Source organism: Rhinolophus sinicus, chromosome 3 (genome assembly GCF_057876585.1).
Source record: "Rhinolophus sinicus isolate RSI-liver-muscle chromosome 3, RSI-T2T, whole genome shotgun sequence".
Classification (NCBI taxonomy): domain Eukaryota; kingdom Metazoa; phylum Chordata; class Mammalia; order Chiroptera; family Rhinolophidae; genus Rhinolophus; species Rhinolophus sinicus.
Window position 1 is genome coordinate 129,941,688 of NC_142503.1, and position 15,163 is coordinate 129,956,850.

Below are 15,163 nucleotides of genomic sequence, written 5' to 3' on the forward strand. Positions count from 1 at the left end.
TCATTCTTGACAACCTCCTAGCAAATGAGCTTCTAGATGAGGGCATCAAGTCGCTGTACATGACTTTGAGATACCTAACGTGCTTCCTGCTGAGGTTGTCATTGGAAATGGTCACCTTATAGAAACCTGTGGCAAGGAACTGTCTTCTACTTTGATCCTCAACCAGAGGCTGACTCACCTGTGTTTAGCAAAGAAAGCCCTTGGGGATAGCAAAGTGAATCTTCTGTGTGAGAGCTTGAGTTACCCCCAAAGTAAATTACAGACCCTGGTATTATGGCGCTGCACATAACCAATGATGGCTGCAATCACATCCCAAAGCTTCTCCCAGAGCAATCAGCCTAACACTCTTGGACCTGGGGCTGAATCACATAGAAATTACTGGACTGAAGTTTCTGTGTGAGGCTTTGAAGAAACTACGGTGTAACCTGAGATGTCTGTGGTTGTAGGGATGGGCCATCATTTATTTGAGTTGTGCAGACCTCTCATCTGTCCTCAGCCACAACCAGAGCTTGATCACTCTGGGCCTGGGCCACAATTCCTTGGGGGTATGGTGGCGTCAAGACATTGTGTGAAGCCTTGAAACCAAAATTTCCCCACTGGGCACTCAGGTTAAAGATAGAAGAACCTGATGCTCAAATCCAGAAACCGCTGACAGAAACCAAAGAAAGCAACCCACAACTGACTATTGAGAGCGACAATCGAGAGCCCAGAAAAAAAGACCTCCTTATGCCTTCGTATTCTGAATGCAGATATGAGTTATACCTATCAGCTAAATATTGCCTCTATCCCCCTTCTTTCTCTTCTCCTAAATTTAATTAAATGTAGCTTTGACCTCCTCATTTTATGCTGTATGTCTTTTTTACTCTTTTCTATAGAGTCATTTATTCTACAATAAAGTAATGGATCTTCGAGGTGATGGTGAACTTCCTATGAATTCTCTCAGTGATGTTAGTTGCAGAGTCAGATGTTATTTTAGCCTTGGTTGTGCCTCTGGCTTACATGAAACATGTACAAATCACTTAACTTTGTTATAGATGAAATATCTATTAATATATCTCAAGTATATTAAGAGAAATAAAGGTGAAAGCATTCATGAAAAAAGAAAAAGAAAAACCAAAAATTTACTCTCTCACAGTTCTGGAGGAGGCCAGAAGTCCAAAATCAAGGTGTTGGGAAGTCCATGCTCACTCCAAAGGCCCTAGGGGACAATCTGTCTTTTCCTTTGTTCCCTTGCCATTTCCAGCTTTTGGTGGCACCAGGCGTTCCTTGGCTTGTGGCCACATCACTCCAGTCTCTGACTCCATGGTCACATTGCCTCTTACTCTTCTGGCTGTAACTCTTCTGTGTGTATCTCTCCTAAAGACACTTTCGTTAGATTTAGAGTCCACTCAGAAAATCCAGGATGATTTCATCTTAGCATCTTTAACTTACTTACATTTGCAAAGACTCTTTTTTCAAATAAGGTCACATTTGTTCTGGGGTTTAGGACATGGACATCTTTGGGGGGCCACCATTGAAATTACTGCATTATTTATTTAGGTTATAAATATATTTTCAACCCTACAAGTTAATATTTTTGCTTTATACAGTCACTTAAATTAACCCATATCCTTTGCTTTGCATTCCTTGTTGCATCTTTGTGTTTTCTTCTGGGATAATTTTCCTTCAGCCTAAAAAACAATAAGTTTCTTTAAAATGTAGCTTGGAAGCAAACTCTCCATTTTGGTTTGTCTTAAAATGTCTATTCCGTTTTCATTCGGGAAGGATATTTTTGTTGTGCAGAGAATTCTTGGTTGGCTGTTAATTTTCTTTCAGTACATTGACGGTATCTTGCCATTGGTTTTTAGCTATAGTTGCTGCTCTTGAGAAGTCAGTTATCCATTTTACCGATGCACCCATGGCTGTCTTTTTCTTATAAATGGGTGCTTTTAATATTTTCTCTTTGATTTTATTTTCAGCATTTTTTCCCTGATACATCTAGATTTGAGTTTCTTTGTACTCAATCTGCTTGAGTTTCATTTAACTGAATCTTAATATCTTAATATTCATTCTGGAGAACTCTTAAGTCATTATCACTTTAAACATTGCCGTTGTTCCCCTTCTTTCTCTTCTCCTACATTTAGTTAAGTGTAGTTTAGACATCTTCATTTTATCTTTTATGTCTCTTTGTTCTTCTTTTTTATTTTCCATCTTGCTGTCTCTCCTTGCTTTATTCTGGATATTTTCACCAACTCTCACTTCAGTTGTGTCTTATCTGCTTTTATATTTTGCTCATAAATTTCTGTATTTAGCAAGGTCTATCATTCCTATTAATGTATTCTCAAATTTGCAATGTATTTTGCAAACATTTCATAATTGATTCAGGAAAGAAAAAACAACCCATAAATGAATGTCAAAAGTATTAGGTGAAATTTGATGAGGAACAAAACTGTTATATAGTCTCAAAATATCTTCTCGTAAATTAGTTAATAACTATGAAAGGAAAAATAATTTTCTGATGGAAAATCCTGACAGGTGTTTTCTTAACCAAGTGATCAAAGTTAATATCACCAATAATGGGACAAACTGACATCACATACCTCCTACTATGATGCAGTGAGGGCACAATATCACTTCTGTGGTATTTCTGTAAAAAAATTGATGACCTGAGTCTAATGATGAAGAAACATCAGACAAATCCAAATTGAGAAGGAACACTTTACAGAACAGCTCATCTACACTGTCCAAAAATGTCAATCTCATGAAAGACAATGAGGAACTATTCCAGATTAAAGGAAACTAAAGAGATATGACTGAATGCAATATATGATCCTGGATTAGATAAGGGGAAAGAGTCTGCTACAATGGACTTTATTGGGATAGTTGGCAAATTCTGAAAATGGACTGGACATTAGGTAATAATGTATCCATGCTAAATTTGGAAACTTAATAATTATACTATGGTTATAATTTCTTTTCTCTTATTAAAAGATGATGTTTGCAACTTATTCTCAAATGCTTCAGAAAAAATGATAAAGCAAAAAGTGGAAAAATGTCAAAAGTTGATGAATTTGCATGAAGGGTTAATATGATTTTTTGTCCTATTCAACGTAGCTCTTGTGTAAATTTGAAATTTTTAAAAAACAAAATAGTTTTTAAAACTTACAATATCAATTTTCATAGCTCTAGTTCCTTGCTGAAAATTAAAATTCAGCTTTTCTCTCCATGAAGCTAGTAAACACAGTTGTTATGCAGCTTGTGTCTGATAACTCCAGTATCTGGAGTCTTGGTGGGCTTCGGGTCAGCCCTGGTCCTTCTAGTCCTGCAAGCGCCCAAAGTACGGTTCTTCCTCTCAGAGCAGAAGAGGCTCAGAATGGTGCTGCTCTCTGTGTTCCAGACCAGAGTGGGAAATTCTGCCCTGGGCAAACACCTGTCTACACTGGGCAGACACCAGAGTCTGTCTGCATCCATTTCCCCACCCCAAAAGTCCACCAAAAGCATGATTCTATCTCTCCCCCACTTCCTTCAGACTAGCAGTGTCCCAGACCTGAAGTAGTTCCAGCCCACACTGTCTGAGCTCCAGTCACCTCCCTGATCTAGGTTTGGTCATTCTTCCTTCTCTTATTGGCTCTCTAATGCTTTTAAGAACAATTAAGATTTTTAAAAAATGTATTCACTTAGCTTTCTAGTTGTCATCAATGGGAGAGTTAGTCTGAATGACCTCGTTTGCCATAATCATAACCTGAAATCATGTCTACTTCTCATTATAACACAAAAGGCTTACCTTAGTTAAAAAAAATTTGGATTAACATCACAAATGATCCAATCACACTCCTCCTCCTATTTCTTTGTAACCATAATTCACAAGACCCTAGAGTGAATTAACATTTTATAATTGCTAGGTAACTAAATTGCCTGTTAGCTGGCTTTAAATACATAGAAAGCTACTTTCTTTGAGAATTCCAGCCTTGATTGGCCTAACTAGCACACTATAACATAAAATTCAATCTAGGATCTTAAGTACGAACTTCCCATGAAAAGTTTAGCAATGCAAGATGAACAAAGAAAGTAATTAATTGTCTTGATAAAAGAATTCAGTGATTATATAGGAAAATTAGATTTTAAAAAGACAATACCATTTACAGAATGTAGGGCTTCCTTCTGTATCAGTGCTGAAGGGGATGATGTCATTTCCTCTTCTTTCTGCTGATTTTTAAAATCGTCATCTATGGAGATCTGAAGTCCTGAGAACTTCCATTCAGTGTAGTCCACCTGCTTCAGAATAAAAACAAATGTAATTGTACGTAATTATAATAATTTCATAAAGTTAAATATAAAATTACACATTATCAATATAATTATATAATTAATACAATATAAATTATTATAACATAATGTAACATACAATTACATGTAAATATATAACCATATAATAATACATATTTGTAATGTCATATATATTATGTGTATTTTAGGTGCTACATAGTAACTTTAATCTAGTTTTCTATGAAAAAAGGCAGTATCAAGCATATAGGAAGTGTTCACTAAATATTTGTAATTTAATTACAGTTGAAGTGGACTGGTTAAATTGTGGTACTAAAGTTCTAAGCATAAACTGCAGGATCTATAATTTGTTGAATTAAATTAAAATGAGTGGACAGTCCAGAGGTTTATTAAACTACTGTGTTTGTGGAAACACATACTAGCCACAAAAAGACATGACTATTGCTTATCTCGTGTGTCTGTTTCTGCTTCTGCCTTTGAGAATAATATATCTGGGAACACTACAACCCATATTTTAGCTCTTCGGGGTTTCGAAAGCCTTACCTGTAGTGTATTCCCAGTTAAGATGTTACGACTAAGATACTCCATTCTGTTCTTTCCTTGGATCCCTGTTCTTTTGCCATGTCTTCTTCTTGAGTAGCTTGCAACCTGGTGTTCCCTTTCTTTTCTTTCTCCTGGCTGAGGAGGTTTTCTCTTAGCTGGATACTGGCCAGCTTCAATGGGAATCTCAGCAGATACCACCTGGTCCTAAATAGAAGGATCAGAGACAGCCTTACAAGATGATGGTTTAACAGCCAAGATACTCAAGAAAGGAATTTTTAAGCTAGCGTCAGACTTCATTTCTCTCCAGCTACAGAGCTGAGACATGCCCTCTCTCTCTCCTTGCCACAATAAAACCCAAAGTTTTGCTCCATCAATAGCCTGAGGGCATTATGAGGGATGCAGATTAAGCATGCAGAACACATGACACAGAAGGAACTTCTTTTCCTCCAATTTTAATACTGTCTTCTTTAAATATGCTCCACAGGATTGGTGGAAGTCTCCTACCTGGGGAGGAAAGGAAAACTTTTCCTCTTCAGATGACATTTCTAAACTGTTCTTGGTGTTGTTCTCCTCAGTCCGAGCTTCTGGTTTCAAGAAGCTCTCTGGGGGTAGGTAACAGGACTTCCAATCCAGCTGCACCTGAACAGATCCATTGGGTTTCCCTGCAGGGTCAGTGAGATTAAAATCACCTGAGAGACACACAGACATTAATAAAATCCGATCAAATGAAATAGGCAAGTGAGCATGTATCATTCCCCCTCTTTTGAATTTCACTATAATTTGTAATTAATTAACATTCATCAAATAATCATAATAATACACTCAGAAGTAATATAGAATGGCAGTGAATATTTATATTCCCTTAGAATATTTACTTCTAATATTTCCTTAGACTGTTTATAGGGGAAGATGGATCTCCAGGTTTCAGGAAGGGATAGACAAAAGATGGATGGAGGGCCAGCCCAGTGGCTCAGGCAGTTAGAGCTCCAAGCTCCTAACTCCGAAGGCTGCCCTTTGGATTCCCACATGGGCCAGTGGGCTCTCAACCACAAGGTTGCCGGTTCAACTCCTCGAGTCCCGCAAGGGATGGTGGGCTACACCCCCTGCAACTAAAATTGAACATGGCACCTTGAGCTGAGCTGCCACTGAGCTCCCGGATGGCTCAGTTGGTTGGAGCGTGTCCTCTCAACCACAAGGTTGCTGGTTCAACTCCCTGCAACTAGCAACGGCAACTGGACCTGGAGCTCAGCTGCGGCCTCCACAACTAAGACTGAAAGGGCAACAACTTGAAGCTGAACAGCACCCTCCACAACTAAGATTGAAAGGACAACAACTTGATTTGGAAAAAAGGCTTGGAAGTACACACTGTTCCCCAATAAAGTCCTGTTCCCCTTCCCCAATAAAAAGAAGATGGATGGAGAGGTCTAGCTTGCTTGTCATCAGTCACCCATTCAAGAAACAAGATTGCATTGTTATGACTGTTATCAAAGGTTGGCTATGCTTTAAGCATACCCAGAAAACCATTCTCTACACTCAAGTGGTCCTTATATTCTAAAGTAACAAAAGCCAAGAAAACTTCCACAAAATGGCATTTTTCTAAATGCCAGACTTCTGATTTGTAACACTGATTAATTAAACAGATGACTCACGTTGTCTCTCCTGTTTGGCAAAGGACAAGTTGTGAGTAGAAGTGTCTGTCAGCCTTTTTCTTTCTCTTTTTCTTTTTTTTTTTTTTTTAAGTACTTGTGGTATTGGAAGCAGGGAGGCCTCATACACTTCCTGGTACATCCAGATGCTTGTTAAACATGGTTGGTATACTGGCTGTACCCATCCACACTTCCTAATGAAAGCACAGACACCCTTGCCTCATCCTCCCAGGGAGGCAATCAAAGAGTTGACCCTCCTAGGTGCACCTCACAACCCTGGGTATGAAAGTAAGGTAAGGGAGCATGTAGTTAAGCTCCATATTGGGGGGAAAAACATTCAAGAAATTTCCCTTAGTCATGGTATGGCATGGAAATCTTGCTAACTTGTGTCTAATGTTTAAAAGAAGCAAGAGAATTATGGGGGGAGGGTATTAAGGGCACAGCTTATAATCTGCTATCTAGTCATGTGCTAAGAGACAATAGGCCTTAAGTAAAGACAAATACTGGGAAGCCCTACAGAATCAGAAAATATTTGTTCAGAGATACAGACTTCAGGTTGGCGGGTCTACCCACTTGGGAATCTCATTTATATTGTTGAAAAGAAGCAGAAGCCAGTGTTCCGATGTGATTAGTGAGGACCTAAGTCTGCTCTGTCGCTCTTCACAATATTCTAAAATCCTTTCAGCATGTTTTAAGAGAGAGTGTTCCAAGCAAGTAAGCAAAGGAAAGTAGGGTTAGGACAGGGAAACACACTGGGCAAAGACCATAAAGATGCAATAACCTTGAACTCCCACCTTTAATGGATTTGTTTTGTGCCAGAGGCAGCAAGGGCACTTGGACTTTGCCGAGGTACAAGCCAGGCTCTGAGTCTTCGTCATCAAAAACATACACAGATAGGGCCTCCCGCCTCAGATATTGATCCAGGTCAGACGTCACAAGCACTGGGAATTGAGCTTGGTCTCTAAAGTAGGGATTGTTACTGGCTGGAATGATGGCAGTGTCATGGTCAGAGAAGGTAAAGAAGCGGTACATGGCATACGGACTGGGTTGGGTTCCCAGCCATCGACTCTGGAGGCCACAACATCTGGTGATTTCCACCCGCAGCTCGTTCTGATGCTTCCAAGTCTCCGATCTGGACTGGAGAGATGTTGGTCTTGGATGGAGGAAAAGGGCAACCTGAGAGAGTTGTTACAGGTGAAGCCCAGCACCCTTGATGAGCAAGAGAAGAGCTATGATCTAGAGAACTTGAATCCTGACTGGGTCACAGAGAAACCTAATGACTTCACCTGCCTGCAAACTGGCTCTGGCAGATAGTTATCTAAGGGAGATGCTGGCACTCAGGCCTTAGCTTAGAGAATGGAACAGAGAAGCTATTTTGTTCACAGCAGGGACAGATAGCTAGCTCCAAAGGTATGGTTTCATTTCAAACTCAGGCTTGACTAAGGGAAGAATCTGAATTAGTTGTGGTGTAACAGTTTTTCTCTTTCATCCACATTCAACACTTATGGAGAATAGTAGACTGAGCTGTTTTCATGAGCTGCTTGGCTGAGGCTCCTTTGAGACGCATGGGCACATCCTTTTTCTCACCTCATTCTCCTGGGCCTCCCAGGCTCCAAGCACATTGGCTGACAGGTAGGCTTGGGCTTTCTTTTGCTTATTGCATGCCTGTAGGCTGGCTCTTATGGGGAAATGCAGCTTCATCCAGTATTCTAGCACCCCGAAGTCTTCTCCATGAGCTCCTGGGTAGCAGAAAGTATGAAAGGCACAGAGGATATACTCGTAGATGGTGTGGCAAGGATCAAGAATAAAGCAGAGAAAGAAAATGGGAAACCACTAGAAGAACAACTATAGACTTTGGGAGATTCCGCATTAATTCCGGGAGCTATGGGAAGCTGACAGCACTTACCAATAAGTGTGGCAGAGCCATGGACGCTCTCTATAGTCTCCAGCACCCTGTCAAAGCAAATCCATCCCGTTGCAAGGGTGTGGTGCTCACTGGCTAGAGCCTGGTGGAGATCAAGTCGGGCTGAAGCCCCTCGAAGGTAGTGCAAGAAAAGGGAATCTAACTCTACCACATACTGTGAGGTGAAGTCATACAGGGGCTGCGGTCCCACAGCTAGTGGGGTACAGTGGGTCTCATAATCATAGAAGGAATAGGTGCAGAAAGTGGTAGGTTGAGTATCTCCAGCCTGAGCCAGGGCAGCAGATGTCAGGAAGGCCTGGTGGATATGCAGCTCAAAAAGGTTCTCACTCTGACGCAGCAGAGAAATGTCCACTTCATCCTCATCTCTGTGGGCTGGCAGTGTTTCCACATGTAATGACATCTGTCGGGTACCATAAGCCACATCTTTGAGCTGTTCTAGAGGTAAAAGAAAACTGCCTATCCATCAAAGCATAGGGAGCTCTTCCTTAGGACAAAGGAAGGTGGACAGAAGGAGAATAAAAACAGTAGTGGAAGTCCAGGTTGCGATTATCTCAAGAAACCATGTGATTCTAAAGGAAAAGCAATGGAATAACAACCAAGAGCTTTGAATTCTGTTGGCCAAATAAGCCAATGTCTCCTTTTGAAATAAGGTTCAAAATGAGTGATTGGAAAGTAAACACTAAGCTCAGGAAAACACTGGAGGCACGATTTCATCTAAAAATGACATTGTTTTGTTTACAGCAAGATCCTATGGATTAATTGGTAATACCATCAGAGGAGCACTAGAAACAGAAAATGTGAATATTTCCAAAAGTTTGGGACATTGGCCATGGAAAGAATAGCAAGTTATAGTCATGATGTCTATTACATTACATTGGGCTCCACCAAGAAATGATTCCCACTCTCCAGCCAGATCACAAGAATCTTCATCCTGTTAAGAATTTGGTTTAATGTAAGAAGGCAAAAAAATCCACTTTAAGTTAAAGAATAATGGAGTAAAAAGTGGAGGAGGACACTTACTAGAAAGAGGTTGAAAACACTGGCAATAGAATGCAAAGATATGTAAGAGAGTCTACCGGATCTGTGCATTACTTCCCATGTTCAACCAATCAGAACTTTGATACATAGTCTGTTTCAAATCAGGTAAAATTTGAGTCATCACAGTGTGTTGATGGTGAAGGTCCTATTTTAAGAGTTAAAGTTGTAGGATAAAAATATTTGGATACATCAGAATTGCTTCCTGCCCAAAATAAATGGAATACAGAGACTGACTAATAGTTTCTTAATTGATAAGATTAATATAAATAAAATGTATTTAAAACTTTGCATTACTTGACACAGAGTTAACAATCTCAGCATATAAAAAACTTCTACAGGGCTGGCCCGGTGGCTCAGGCGGTTAGAGCTCCATGCTCCTAACTCTGAAGCCTGCCGGTTCGATTCCCACATGGGCCACTGGGCTCTCAACCACAAGGTTGCCAGTTCGATTCCTCGAGTCCCGCAAGGGATGGTGGGCTGAGTCCCCTGCAACTAGCAATGGCAACTGGACCTGGAGCTGAGCTGCGCCCTCCACACCTAAGACTGAATTCAGGACAACAACTTGAAGCTGAACCGCACCCTCCACAACTGAAACTGAAAGGACAACAACTTGACTTGGAAAAAAAGTCCTGGAAATGCACACTGTTCCCCAATAAAGTCCTGTTCCCCTTCCCCAATAAAATCTTAAAAAAAAAAAAAAAAAAGAACTTCTACAAATAAATAAAATACTATTGAAAAATGGGTAAAGGACAGAAACAGGCAATTCTCAAAAGAAATAATACAAATAACTGGAAAACATATGAAAAACTCTTAAGCCTTACCAGTAATGAAAGAACTATTAAGTTAAAGCAAATGAATCTTCAGAAGTAGATAAGGTTATTTATCCTGCACTGTCCCAGGAGAAAGACCCTGAATCTGAAAGACATGAGCATTTCAATCCAGGGGGGGATTCCCTTTGTCATATGACAGTGACCTTTTAACAGACTCACCCTGGCATGGATAAATCATGCCCCAGAATGACTCACCTCCCTTTACTCTAGTTCCATGTTCACTAAGTAACCTACCTACTGACTCTGCTTTCCAGAGAGAGGGCTGATCTGTACAGTGGTTCCAAATATTCTCATGGCAGCAACCAAAAGCAGCTATCATAAAATAACAACAAACATTCCGGCTTAAATATCAGTCTTTGCTGAATTTTGGTTAGGGTAAGTTAGGTCTCTCATCACTGGGTATAATAACAAAGCCAATTTTCTTGACATGCAAGGCCGAGACCAGCTCCTGGTCATCAGTGATGATACTAAATATAGGAAGTACCACATTGTGAAATTTGCACAGATGTCAAGCCAGATGCCCGTTATAGCAACAGGCTCAAACAACAGCAAAGAAGTTAGAGACTTTCAGAGAGAAATCACAGAAACGGATTCTGAGAGATGAGTGATGAAGCTCTATTATTTCATAAAAACCGCTAGACAGGCCTAGGTCGAGGAAACAATCTTGAGAGAGGGAGTTTACACCACCCTGAGGGCCCACAGTGATATGCCTCTCATTCTCAAAACAGATTCAGCAAGGTGGGCCCTGTTGAAACTCTCCAGAGAAATCAGAGAAAGACGCTGACATGATAGAGGAAAAGAATCTGTTACCCATGTAAGAAAACAACAAAGACGATAGGATAAAGAACGGGAGGGGTAAGTCATATGCCGAGGACGTAAGTGGACTTCTAGACAGGTACACAGAGGGGAGCACAGGCATTAGCTGTGTGATGGGTTCCAAGGTGAGGGGAACAAAGTACTAAGACTTGCCAGATAGTGGAAGGCCATGGCTTCTTAAAATACCTTCCAGCTGCTTGATACGATCGTTCTTGAGGTCCAGGAGTTGATTCAACCTCCCCAGTTTTTCTTTATGATCTTTATTTTCATTATTGGCTTTTGTCATCATTGCCTCCAGTTCCTCCTGGAACAAAATAATGTCTGAACATTTCTATCTCAGTGGCCCAGAACTAAAGAGCTAGATAAAAAGGTGGCATCTGCTGGGTAAAGAAGACTCCGCTATCTCCTTAGCAGGGCAGATTATCCACTAGGATAATCACAGACCCCTCCAAGATCAGTAATGTTATTAGTGCCATAGGATAATATTTTCCTGGGACTGGCAAAATTTGAACTCAGAGGTTCACATCTGCCATTTTCATTAGTTGGCCCCTTCACTGGCTGCTATTGCCAACATGCCATGGGCATGTGTGAGTACTCAAGTTCTTCAAAGGACAGCACTTTCTGTGTTTGCACAGGACCTTGCCTATCAACTTGCATCAACCCTGGAAACTCAGGTTGTGCTTCATTCCCAGCCTTGTAAGTGGTTCCCATGTGTCATTTTATCTATACCCTTCTTGTACCATCTTTTCTTGCACCTGATAGCACACGTTGATTTTGCACTGCAGAACAAGCATGTCTCTGGTCTTTTCTAGTTCCAATATGGTTTCTGCATGCGATACTTGCAACTCACTTAACATCTGGGACAGTTTCTTTTCTTCTTGGTTGTTTGGTTCACAGGGCTATAAATGGAAAAGCATTAGTAAAAGGGAGTATAAATATAATAGGTACAGTAATAACTATTCTCCATAAAGCAGTTGTTGGTAATAATAAAATACTAGCAGCAGAATCTACTCCAAAATGTAAAAGAGGACTTGTGTAAATTCATGTTCAGTAGCAGCAGAGAGAAAGTTATACAGCCTCTAATGGCTATTTGCTCCTCAGCAGATCATTTCAAGTCCTCATCTGAAAAAAATATTTTAAATTTTTTGAGCTATAAAGGGTAGGAAAATGTGTGGCGCTCATGAAATTACCTCTACTCTCAGTCTTCTCATATCCTTTCAAATATTGTCCTCAATCAGGATAAAATGTCATTCAGGTAGTATTCTAATCCCTTCATCTTTTCTAGGGATATTTTGCAGAGATCCCTCTGTAGAGGGGACTTGCTTGATTAAAGATGCACATACCTCTATCTGAGTGTCCTCTTGGAATAGAGCTGGGGGAGTAGCTGGGTCAGATTGCTTGTCAGGAGATTGGGAAATTGTGTCTGTATTTTGAAGGATCGGTACTTCCTGTTTTTGCTTCTGAAGTAGGTCGGTGACTTCAAGATTCAGATCCTTGTTTTGAGCTGGGGAAAAGGTAACCCAGAAAGCTGAAACTCTGTAGTTATCAGTAACCATGGTTAAAGCTGGACCAAGTGTGAATTAAATATTCCCACTAGTGTTAAATTCATTTTATAACTTTGCGCTTAGGTATTTCTACAAATGGAGATCCTAGCTTATTGACCTGACCTTTGGACTCCAAAAACAAAACAAAAAACAGCTAGAGAACTGTAAATTGGAAGGGAGAACATTAACAACAAATAAAAACAGAGCCTCTTGATTGGCTAGGACAGTCCAAACTTTTGACAGCACCATCCAAACCAGTATCTCAACAACTCCTCTCTCCAACTCCATTCTGATTTTTATGCTATTGACTCTGTGGCACCGACTCCCCCCCCACCCTCATCTGGAGGGAGTGTGAGCGTTTGAGCGTTTCTGTGTGTATTTGTGTGTGTGTGTGTCTGTTTCTGGTAAGAAAGGTGATCAGTGTTTAGTGTGATCATTTCATTATCATGCATTAAACAGGGCGTTAGTTTATATTACCCTTAGGTCTTCACAAGACTTCACTTGTGCTTCATACCTACTATAAGGTCTTCAGCATGTGAATGTAAGCTTTTTCCCTTGATAGATCCTGCCTCTATTTTTCTTGATGTCATATTTCTTTTCCTTCACTCTCCTATGTGACTATACTAAAATATGATGAAATATAAGCTAGGTAAGACTAAGTATCAAGGTCTAGGCTGTCAAAAAGAAGCAAGACAAAGGTCTCTTTGACATTGACAGTATTTTAAATCTTTGGGGTTTTTTTTCCAAATTTATATTTGTTTCACTCTTAGGATATATTCTGATGATTAGTCAGTACGCTCTAATATATGCTATGGTAACAAATATGTGCTATATCTCTGTGGTATAACACAACAAAGTTAAATTCTTTGCTTGAGAAGTCCAGGATAAATCAAGAGGCTCTTCTCCATGTGAGTCTTGGGGATTAATCAGATTTAATTCTGTGGCTCTACTATTTTGACATGTGGCCTCCAATACAGGTTATACAAACTAAGCAACTAAAGCAAGTCAGCCAAGAGGACAGGGTGCTGGGCCACTGCCCTGCCGGCCAATTGCCTCCTCAGCCAGGAAACCTTGAACGTGCTTCTCAATGCACCAGCCCCTAAGAAATCTTTGGAATAACTATAAACTGTTTTCCAAATTAGCAGGGGGAGTGGTAGTGGTAACCTAAAGCAGCGACTTGCTTCTCAATTTCAGGCATTGGGTGTTTAAAAAAAAAGGCTCTCAGTCACCTCTAAACTGATTGATAAGATCAAAAGGCAGAGGAAATCCTTTTCAATACTTTCAATAAATAAAGTAAATGTTTAAAAACATAATAAATTATGAGCTGGCATACTCTCAAATGGGAAGTCATTGTGTAGGAAAAAAGTGTTCTTATTCTAGTTATCCATGACCAAGTGAGGGATGGGAGAAATGCTGGCCCAAGGTCCCTTCTCCCAAACCAGAGATAGAAGGTGCTTCATTTGAGAGAACTCTTCAAGGCCCGACCTACCTTTCTCACTGGACAGCTGAAGTAAGACTTTTCTCTTCTCCAGTTCAGCATCCAGCTGATCCTGCAACTCAGAGACTTTCTGCTGTAGCTGTTCTCCTACAAGCTCATTGCTCAAGTGGGGCTGATTACTGCTGTCCAGCATCCTGAAAATGGGGAGCAAGTAAGGAAGGAGGGAGGAGTTGTCAGATGGATACTTGAAGGTGCGTGATAGGATGCCTTTATTACAGTTTCAGCATCTTCTTTCAGCATCTCCTGGGACTTGTTCATCATTCATTTCCCTACATGTTTTTTTCTGCCCCTGCTTTATCTGTAACTGTCATTTACCAACTGCCTTGGAACTTTTGGGTCCCACTGAGGAATTCTTTAGTATCACTTCTGATTAGGTCTCAAAAAGCCCACTTAGCAAACAACCCAACTCATATCTATTTCCCAAGAACTTTTCCAGCATGCTAGCTTTCTTTAGGCAGGTACCTAGCTGTGTACCAAGACATTCTCAGGCCTGCTGGATTAGAAATAAGGAACAAAATGCTCCTCTTTTTCTTACTTCATTCCTCTACCATCACCAATGGCTTGTTTAGAGAATATTTGCCTTTGAACTAGATTATAAATGACTACACTAAAGGGCAGGAACTAAATTTTTCAGTGACTGTACCCTGCACGCCATGAGGGCAGACGCATTTTGAGTGTAAAATACACATGGTCAGTCCTTAACTGTTTACACAAGTGAAGTGACATTGATAAGCTATTATTTCTGCTTATATCTTTTTCTTATTTATCATTTTAATAAATGTGGTCTAAAGACAACTTGCTTAGGCTACCATGTTTCCCTGAAAATAAGACCTCGCTGGACAATCATCTCTAATGCATCTTTTGGAGCAAAAATTAATATAAGACCTGGTCTTATTTTACTATAAGACCTGGTCTTATTTTACTATAAGATCGGGTATAATATAATATAATATAATACCAGATCTCATATTAATTTTTGCTCCAAAAGACGCATTAGAGCTGATGGTCCAGCTAGGTCTTATTTTCAGGGAAACACGGTAGTATTACGAGTTCTTGGCACT

General features: G+C 40.2%; 1 protein-coding gene across 2 annotated transcripts in view; it reads right to left on the reverse strand.

Annotated features, from left to right (window-relative positions):
* RPGRIP1 (RPGR interacting protein 1) overlaps positions 1–11,959 on the reverse strand; it is a 32,894-nt gene extending 20,935 nt beyond the window's left edge. Inside the window, exons 1-5 of one of the 2 annotated variants that reach the window (XM_088797075.1) lie at positions 11,816–11,959; positions 11,214–11,364; positions 5,311–5,495; positions 4,807–5,010; positions 4,116–4,254 (exon numbers count right to left, since the gene is read on the reverse strand). In XM_088797075.1, coding sequence (XP_088653201.1) covers positions 4,116–4,254; positions 4,807–5,010; positions 5,311–5,495; positions 11,214–11,364; positions 11,816–11,917 — 781 coding nt within the window. In that variant the 5' untranslated portion in view covers positions 11,918–11,959. The remainder of the gene's footprint in view (positions 1–4,115; positions 4,255–4,806; positions 5,011–5,310; positions 5,496–11,213; positions 11,365–11,815) is intronic. The other variant, XM_074328021.2, reaches the window with a different exon arrangement.
* Positions 11,960–15,163: the final 3,204 nt, after the last annotated feature.